At 27.3% G+C, this 10,282-nt stretch overlaps 1 protein-coding gene across 1 annotated transcript; it reads right to left on the bottom strand.

Annotated features, from left to right (window-relative positions):
• Positions 1 to 7,917: 7,917 nt before the first annotated feature.
• On the bottom strand, positions 7,918 to 9,166 carry LOC120219262 (peroxygenase-like). Its single transcript, XM_039216097.1, has 6 exons — positions 9,069 to 9,166; positions 8,812 to 8,961; positions 8,628 to 8,713; positions 8,387 to 8,481; positions 8,151 to 8,276; positions 7,918 to 8,083 (listed from the first exon to the last, which is right to left on the bottom strand). The coding sequence occupies exons 1-6, from the start codon at positions 9,163 to 9,165 to the stop codon at positions 7,918 to 7,920; spliced, it is 720 nt and encodes a 239-aa protein (XP_039072028.1). The 5' UTR covers position 9,166.
• Between the last annotated feature and the right edge of the window lie 1,116 nt (positions 9,167 to 10,282).

Below are 10,282 nucleotides of genomic sequence, written 5' to 3' on the forward strand. Positions count from 1 at the left end.
TTTCATGTTGAAATTATGTAAACTTTGGGCTATAAAAGCCAAACAAAATGTATGAAGAGGGGATCGAGTTTTTTTGTTTTTAGTAGAAATACAAAGCAGTTTTGCAAGGTAGTTGTTTTTTTAGTTTTTATACTTTATTTCGAAACAACAACGTTCAATTTATTTTTTTATTTCGAAATAACAATAATATTTGATTTTTTTTGTTTAATTTCGGAATAATAAAAAGCATAAATAATATTTATTTTATAGTAAGAAAATAAAAGAAATAAGAATTGAGGCTTACTTGAGCCAAAGGGGGCCTCGTCGGAGGTCGCCGGAATCCGGGGAAACCGAGCGATTTTGGGGTGTTTTCGGGTACTTTAAGGCTTTATTTGGTGGTTTTAGTCTCAATGAGGGTTCCTAATGGGTAGATCTATTGTTTTGAGGCGATTTGAGTCGATTTTAGAATTTTCGACCACCGTGTACGGAGGCTGGAGTGGCGGCCGGCCGGTGGTCGGGGTTGAGCAAGTTGGCTGGCGGTGGAATGGTTGAAGAGCTCTCAAGAGCTCTTTCATTTTTTTTTTTGTGTTTTGGGTAAAAATGAAACAAAAAAGAGTAAAGGTTGGTACATATAGGCTATATTAATGGTAAAATTACATCTTAAATGCCTCTAACTTTCCTTTTTTTACATTTTAGTCACTGTAAGGACCGAAATTAATGTTTAACCATTTCTCTGTGCATGCTTTATTTTTCTAGTAAATTTACTGTTTCAGTACCTTTAATTTTAGCGTGTTTTTACACTTTGGTCACTGCATCTTTTATTTTTATTTATTTTTATTTTGGCACATATTTTTATTTTATTTTGATTTAGTACTTATTAGTCTTAATGTAGCTACTGAATTTTATTTTCTTGCATTTTGGTCCCTGTTTACTTTTTATTAAGTTACTTTCTTTTATTTTCTCGCAATTTAGTCATTATATTTAGATTTTATTATATTTAGATCTTTGTATTTTAATTTTCTTTATTATTTGTAATTTTTATTATTATTTTTAATTTTAGTATTTATTTTGTAATTTTATTTTTAATTAGGATTAATATTCGAATCAAAATTAGAAATTAGGATGACACTGTAGTTTAATTAGGGGGCAATTCGAGTCGAGTTTTCTCATTATACCCCCGAATACTCGAATCAATTGTTCGATTGAAATTAATTAATGATTAATATTTTCTAAAAATTTTAGTTTAATAAGTAGGTTAATTCCTTCACTTTAAAACGTTCAATTTAGGTCCTTAGATTTTTAAATCTTTCAGAGCCCGTTATTTTAGTTCTCGAACATCAATTAGACTTTAAATATTGACATAATTAAATATGTTAAATAAAGTCTCTATTTTAACTTAGATTTCAAACTAGTCTTTTAATTTATGGAATAATTTGAGTTGGCCCTCGCGTAAACGCTCGAGGGACCATTTCGGTTATTCGATTAAATAATCATTTAAAATCAAATATGATTAATACTAGAGCCTACATTTTTTAGATTTAAGCCCCTAGGTTCTTTAATTGTCATAATTTGTCACCGTAAGTTAGAAAAAACCTTAATTTACTCTTATTATAATTAGGACAAATAAAATTTTATTTGACAGCATTATTTTTATAAATCTGAGGCACTGTTTATTTGTTTAAGGAATTAATAATATATCTCTCGCGATCATGCTCAGTGAATGACTACTGATAATTCTCTAAATAAGTCGATATCCTTTTCAAAATCGCATCATTATTTTCTCAAAAATAAGATAATATTCGATTATTAGATACAATAGTTGATCTCCCACTTTTATATTATTTCAATTTCAATCAAGGGAAAAGTAAATTAGGTCAAAAAAAATTTAATGATAACGCGTGCTAATTTATTGTACGGAACTTTGAATGACCTCATCCACTAAATTTTTAGATTTTCCCACTAATATGTTTAGATTTAACTTAAAAATAAGAATTTTACCTAAATAAAATATTTTTTTAAATACTACTTTTAATAAATAAATTTTTTATGTATTTATTTTAATTTAAAATACATTGAATATTTAATTAAATAACATTATATTTTTAAAATAATCATATACTGTTATTATCCAGTATGTAAAGCGCGGCTTTATAGGGTTTTAGTTCCCCAAGGAAGAAACTAAATCAATGTAATGGTGGGGCTGCTTTAAGGCGTTTTTACGCAAAAATCACTGAAATAATTATATGTTATGACCAAATTTTATCGATATAATACATTTATGACAAGATGCGAATTATCATCTTAATTTTTGTAGGATTTTGTCCGAAGATCATCATTCGTGTCTTAGTATTTTAAAAATTAAAAAATAAAATTATAGGGACTAACATTATAATTTAAAATATATTAGTTTCATGAGTTGAAGAGTTTAATGGAGTTAGATTATATAAACATATTGAAGTGTTTAGATATTATTTCTTAATGTGAGATAAAAGTTAAAAGGTATATTTCTTGACAATATGTTTATGTTATGTTTCTATGAGTTGCCGATCGTTTTCATTATATTTTTATTTTAATTATATACATATAAATGTAATAAGAAATTGATAATTTATTATTTGTTTAAATTATAAATCGAAAGCAATTCATGGAAACATAACTTAAACACATTGTCAAGAAATACACATTTTAGCTTTTATCCCACATTGTCAAGAAACATAACATAAACGCTCCAATATGTCTATATAAGCTAACCTCATTAAACTCTTCAACTCATGAAACTAATATATATTAAATTATAATGTTAGTATATATAGTTTTATTTTTTTTAATTTTTAAAATGTTAAGGCCTATATGACGATCTACACGTCCTTACGTGACCCAAGCTCGAACGAAATTTATCAAAAAAAGTACTAGATCAATAAAATTTGATGAAAGAGTGTTGATAATTATTTCATGTCGGATGATTTTTTTTTTTTTTTTGTAAAATCGCCCTGCTTTCACATATCTGACGCTTTAAGTGCGTTGGTGCTATATATATATATATATATAGTAAAAATTATATGTTTTATTTCACACGAGTATGAGAGAGAGAAAATTAATAAATATTCTTAATATACAAAATATAGTAGCCACTTATTTTTATTTAAAAATAACTATTTTAAATTATAATAAAAATTTGTAATTAAAAAGATTAAAATTACAGGAAATGAAATAAGAAAAAAATTAGTTTTTAAATTTATAATTTATCTATTTAATATTGGCCATTGGACAAGCCTTACAAGTTACAACTATTCACCATCCAGACGAGCTAATCTTTGAATTGTAGTGAATTTAAAAATATTTTAGAATGAATATATATAGATATTAATATTTTTTTCTAAGAAACTGAATAAATAAAATTTTAATGTAGGCATCTAAAATAAAATGAATAACTAAATATGTTAATAATTTTTAGAGTAAATAGCTAAAAAATTACTTCACATTCCTCATCTTCTCTAAGTTATAAGTAGAGATGACAAACAGGTCATTCGAATCGGTTTGAGTCATGTATATTCGGGTCGGGTCATTTCATATTTAAATTATATTCAGTTTAATTTTGTTAGCTCGGGTCGAAAAATTTTCAAGTCAGGTGATTATCAGATAGGTTGATTTTTGGGTCGGGTTAGTACTGAGTTGATTAGATTTTGGGTCAGGTCAGTATAGGATAGGCTGATCTTCGATTTGGGTCAACCTTTAGAATGTCAATTGGTTTTGAGTCTAATTAAGTATATATAAAATTATGATATATTCTTGTAAAAAATGTCTTCTTGTTTGTTAATCTTATCAGACATATTTTCAATTCTTAATCATTCAATTTTTTGAATTAAACCATCATTTAAATATGATAAATCAATAATTTGACACAAATGCGATCTTATAATGTATGTTAGAGCTTGTTATCAAAATTTTATATTATGGAAAGTTTATATTTTTTATAAAGAAATAATTTTTTATTAAATATTTTATTTTCAATTATAAATTTAATATTTTTATTAAATTTTAAAAAATAATACATAACTTTATTTGTTAAGTTTTAATCATATCATAAGTAAATTTTACATTATTTTTATTATAAATTTAATATTATTTATTTTTTAGTTGTTTTCTATTATTTTTATTATAAATTTAATATTTTTATTACAAGTAAGATAAATAAAATTTATTTGTTATTGTTTTCAATATTACAATAAGATTCTTACTTTTATATTCTTCTTATGTAATATAAGTAGATTTTCTATTATTTTTATTATAAATCTAATATTTTTATTACAAATAAAATAAGTAAACTTTATTTATTATTGTTTTCAATCTTACAATAAGATTCTTACTTTTGGTTCGAATTAATTTTCGTTTGGATTGATTTTAGGTCTGGTTAAATTCAGTTTGGGTTACTTCCTGATCAGATTAAAATTTGGTTCGGGTTACTTTCGAGTAGGGTTAATTTTGATTTAGGTTACTTTCGGTTTGGATTAATTTCGGTTCGATTTGCTTTCGGTTCGGGTTCATCTAAATTGGGGTTGCTTTTGGTTTGAGTTAATTTCGGTTCGAGTTTCTTTTCATTTAGGTTAATCTCGATTTGGGCTGCTTTTGGTTCCTGTTAATTTCGGTTCGGGTTAATTTTGGTACGAGTTGCTTTTGGTTTCGCTAAATTTTGGATTAGATATGGGTCTGGTATCGAATCAAATTTGATTATTATGCTCAGGTTGATATTAGATATTAGGTTGGGTAAACTGATTTGAATAATCGGGTACGGATCAAGTTTGTCCAATCTAATTACTTATTATGAATAAATTTCATTTTCTTCTCTCTTAGATTAAAAATTATACAAGAAATGATCAACTAAACATAAAAAATTTAAATTTCAAAATAAATACGTATGCATCCTTACCAACAGTTGTATCTGTCAACATCGTTAGACTTTAATGTCTTTTTTTTTTCTAATTAGGAGGGGTTATATTTGAACCAAAAATAAGAAAAGAAAAAAACTATAATTACAATTGATATATAAGAAAATTTAGAAACATTACATTCATATGATTATATTGAAAATAATAAATATATGGAGAAAGAGGCTAGAACAACGTGATGTTGAAAGAAGAAAGATAACGTACAAGACAAAGAAAACAAGGATGGGAAGAGAAATGCATAATGACCGCACACGTCAAAAGCAAAAACCCACATAACAAACAATACATCTCTTTCACACATACAAAGACAACACCCCACATCAAACGTCATCAGTATTTACATCAAATTTGAATTTGAATATTAAAATAGATTAATTGAATGATTTTCGTGATTAAGTTCGAATATGTGTCGGGATATGAACGTTCAATATTGAAAGATTAAAAATTATTTTTTTTAAAAGATAATAAAACCTTATTAACGTTTTTGGTCACCGAAACTTATGAAAAATTATTCTAATCGCCGTTATTAAATATTACTTCTATTCCAATCATTTTATTAAACATCATCAATATCATCTGAGGTCTTTCATGAAAATTGCTCTCAACCTAGCGTTGGGGCAACCTATTACCCTTCTTCCTCTTATCCTATTATTTGAGAATAGGGTCAGCTAATAATATCTTCTGAATACGTGTACATGTCATTTTTTAAAACAGATGTATGCCCTAAAATAAGAGTATTTGTCAAATTTTCACTGACAATATACTAAATAATAACTCATTGAGTTTAAATCATACATATTAAAATATTAGTAAAGTTCACGTTATTTTAACGACTAACGATTCCTAAGATTAGGTTGTTTATCAATCGAGTCGATCAAGAGTTAAACAGTGTTTGACTTGTGCTTCTTAAAAAATTTCGTTGCTCGATTGGATTCATTGTTCGTTAAACTCGTTAAAATTTTATTCGAATCGTGTTCATTAACAAAATTTGTTGTTTTACTTGTGCTCGTTAAGCTCACCAAAATTTTTTATCTTATTTTTTAAATATAAGTGAAATCTAATAATACTATATAGAACTTAATATAAACATAAATTGATAAATTTAACTAAAAAGTATAAAAAATGTATGAAACAAATTGAAAATCTACACTCTAAAATAACAATCCACAAATACATTAAAATAATAATTAGAATTCAATTTTTCAGTGTAGTAAAATAATAATTATTAATTAATAATTTATTGTTTTTTATGAGTTATGATCCACTTACACAATGTAAAATTATTTATTTTACATATATTTAGGATCGTTGGATAGGTGAAAATAGATGACTGAAATTGACTCTTTGTCTTTTCAGTAAATATCTTCACATTTTCCTACTATTAATCTCAATCATCTGTTTTCACTCATTCAAAGATCATAGTAAAATTAAGAAATTTACATTGTGTAACATGATCCTATCTTATTTTTTATTATTTTTTTGAAAATTAATAGATTAGTCATTTATCATCTATTATCATTTATTAATAAATTAGTATTTTTTAATAAAATATATTTTAAGATAACTAATAAAAAATATTAAAAAATAGCGAGTTGCTTGCGAACTTATCAAATCAATCTGATTCTAGCTTGTATCGAGTCAAGTTTGAGTTGCTTTCGAGCTATACAACTCATTAAGCATCCTAGCTATGATGGATATGGTTTATCATTTGAATTAGGGATTAGTGCGAATAGACTATGTTGACGATCACTTAACTATTGTCAAATTTCATTTCGACCATTAATAATTGAATTTAATTAATCAAATCACTCAGTTATTTAAATAATTTAATCAAGCCACTTAACCACTCAATTAATTAAATACTTAGTTAATTTTTAATTAATTAAATACTTAGTTAATTTTTATGATAATTGAACACTTCATTAATTAAATACTTAGTTAATTTTTTTATAATAATTTAATCAAACCACTTAACCACTCAATTATTTAAATACTTAGTTAATTTTTATTTAAATACTTCAATCAAATCATTTAATTACTTATTTAATTTTTTATAAAGATGACGTGATAGTTAAAAAAACTTAATATAATTAAGTATTTAACCCTCAATATTATATATATAATTTAATTTAATTAAATATTTGATTTAAAATTATTGTTTAAAAATATATCAATTATTAAATTTTGTTATAGATTAAAAAAGAATGACAATATAAATAATGAGAATTTTTTTTAAATATCTCAATAATATTAAGTCAAATAAAACATTATTTATTAATTTAATATATATATATATATATTTAAAATTATTGTTTAAAAATATATCAATTATTAATTTTGTTATAGATTAAAAAAGAATGACAATATAAATAATGAGAAATATTTTTTTAAATATCTCAATAATATTAAGTCAAATAAAACATTATTTATTAATTTAATATATATATATATATATTTAAAATTATGTGTATCAACTTTAATAAGAAATTTACTAATGAAATTAGAGAGACAATTTTACGTCAAACTTATAAAAATATTAAATACGAATAAATTATAGTGGGGAAATTAATAAATAAAGAATTTTAGTGGGTAAACCAACACCCATTCTCCTCATTTTATAGTTGTCCTCGCAGCACGAAGCAAATGGTTAAAATCTATTTGTTAATGAATTATTATTATTCCTTAAAATCTAAAAATAGAAACGTAATATTTAAGAATTATTTTTAAATAAATATTATTCTATAATTACTCCGAATAAAAAAAACATCCTTGGTCCACAAAGAAATCAAGATTTAAATGAACTGAAAGATATTGGGTTGCCACGTGGGAGGTCATAAATATATGCAGCTTGTGCTGGAATAACTAACCCGACCTTTATTAACAGATGAAGCTACTGAAACTGAACCTAAGACAATTGAAAACCCATATCTATACCCTCAAAACAAAGCTAACAAATACACTAAAACCAAAACTAACCAATAGATAGCAAAGCCTATACATTTAACTCAACCCATCTTCCCATGCCCGCCCTCTTCATCTTTGCACAATACTCGAACAAGCTACCATCGAAACATCGTCGTACCGCTTCTTTCGACAGCATGCCTTCCTCGTCCCGTGCTAGGACATACAGAATAGCCCATTCCAACTTGGCCGTAATCCTACATTCAAGGCATTAGACTAGCGAGTTGAAAATTGAAATACGGAAAGGGCTACCTAGCAACGAACCATCCAAAGAAGTCGTATGTGAGTCGATTCCCCTCGGTCATTTGCCATAGTTCTCTAAGCGTGAATTTGTCCGGTACCGTACGGGCGTATTTGCTGAACATGTTTTCGAGGTTCACAGGAATGTACCTATAGTATGACAGAGAACGTGTCCCGACGCTCGGTTAATTCGAATCATTTTCGATTGTCATAGAAGAAGTAAACAAGCTTAAACATTAGCTAAGTGAATGCTTCATTACCTTCCTTCGGGATCATAAACGCCCGAGTCACTACCGTGCTTGCCTTTGTGTATGTTGTGAACGTATATTGGGAAGAACGGTGAAGGGATCCAACCCTGCAATTGGAACAATCACCATTTTCATACTTTAAAGCTTTTGTTACATCATATTCATTGGAGTGTATGCACCCATAGGATATATATATATGATAACCAAAGACAGAAGCAAAAGAATGTAGTCCTGATCCAACCCGAAAACTCACCGGAAGTGTAGGATAGCTCATGGCTCCATTAATAAGAATGGATACAATAAGAGAGGCGATAGGATTAAATCCGATAGCCCGCATACCTGTCTCGGAATTAAAATTGGAAGATCCATATAATTAGTCCGAAAACTATATTCAAAATCTATAACTATGCATAAAAATATTGGAGAAAGAATTGCACCGGCGTAAGTCTCCCAAGGATAGACGATCCCATTGTGGTCCTGGTCGAAAAAAGCCACGTGCTGTTGAAGAACAGTCATGCCATTATGGTTGTGGCTTGTTGTTCCATTCGGGTGATCAACATCCGGTGCCGCCAAAGCTCTTGCCATATCTGATTTCAAACATTTAAATCTCTGATTTGGACAGTTACCTTCCAAATTCTAAATGGAAAACCCAAAATCAAAATCCTGGAAAATAAAATGTTGAGCAAAAGCTTACAAGGTTTAGGAAGTGTATCTTCCAAGTCATTTCGGACTCTCCTTCCATAAGTCACAGGTGCGTAAGGAGCTTCAGTTGCCAATGCATCGTTTTCCATTGCTCTTGGATTTCTCAATATTTCTCTTCCTTTTTAGCCACTTTGATTATTTTATAATGGTAAAAGGAGCATCCGCTTTTAACGTGAGTTGGTATAATTACGTGGAAGCCATGCAAGGAGAGCTTATTGAGGTGGAGACATTTGCATGCTTTCCATGCCATTTTCTTTCTCCACCCTTACATCTGGCAGTTTCCAAGAAAAGGGTAAAAACTTAGTTATTAATCAAAATAAAAACCGTTCTTTTTGCAAAATTATTAATTAATCTTAACTTTTAGTCCTCTATTTTGATCTGTTTTAGTACTAAAAATTGTCAAAATGCAATGAGATATTTAATCCCTTAAATTAATACTAATATTTAGGATAAATTATGCATTTAGTACATAAACTATCAACTTTGATATGCTTTAGTACTTAATTTTTTATTTTTTTAAAAATTTAACATTAAATTTTTATTGGCGTACTAAAATGAAATACAAACTACGCGTTAGATATTTTTTAGAAAAAATAAAAATTTAAATACTAGAACGAAACCAACTGATAGTTTAAATACTAAATGTATACTTTACCCTAATATTTATATAATAAGAAATAAAATTTTGCTAAATGTACTTTTAATATGCAAACAAATTTTTTTTTTTAAATATTGAAAATTTATGATCAAAGATTTAAATAACAGTCCCATTGTAACCCCCAGACCGATGCGGAGGATCCAATCCGATCCACGAAGTCACATTAGGGTCACCGGAGCGACCCACCGTAAAATTAGCAGAAATTTTAAAACTTTTCTTAAAACATTTAAAATCATAAAATGACTTATCAGTGTTCAGAAATAAAACAAGTTTTCAGACTCGTATATAAAACAAAATACAATTACATGCCCCTAATCACATGTACCATACTCTGCAACAATGCCGGAAGAACTCCCTTACTGAAGTTGATAGATGCACTGGTACAATTCTTTTAACCTGAAAAGGTGAGTAATATAGTGAGCTTTGGAAAGCTCAGTAATACAGAACTACCAGATGATGCTGATGAACGTGTAGATACAGATAAATATATATTTCCTTATTGTTTCTGAACATTTACAGATTTTTTATGCTGAGTAGAGATCCTACTG

Source organism: Hibiscus syriacus, unplaced genomic scaffold (genome assembly GCF_006381635.1).
Source record: "Hibiscus syriacus cultivar Baekdansim isolate YM2019G1 unplaced genomic scaffold, ASM638163v2 tig00000778_pilon, whole genome shotgun sequence".
NCBI lineage: Eukaryota > Viridiplantae > Streptophyta > Magnoliopsida > Malvales > Malvaceae > Hibiscus > Hibiscus syriacus.

What these genes read in the sequence shown, in the direction of transcription:
- LOC120219262 (XM_039216097.1), bottom strand. Translation starts at nt 9,165, where the DNA reads ATGGAAAACGATGCATTGGCAACTGAAGCTCCTTACGCACCTGTGACT. An exon ending in TGAGCTATCCTACACTTCCG is followed by an intron (nt 8,482 to 8,627) that starts GTGAGTTTTCGG and finishes TTCCAATTGCAG; the next exon opens with GGTTGGATCCCTTCACCGTT. An exon ending in ACATACGACTTCTTTGGATG is followed by an intron (nt 8,084 to 8,150) that starts GTTCGTTGCTAG and finishes CCTTGAATGTAG; the next exon opens with GATTACGGCCAAGTTGGAAT.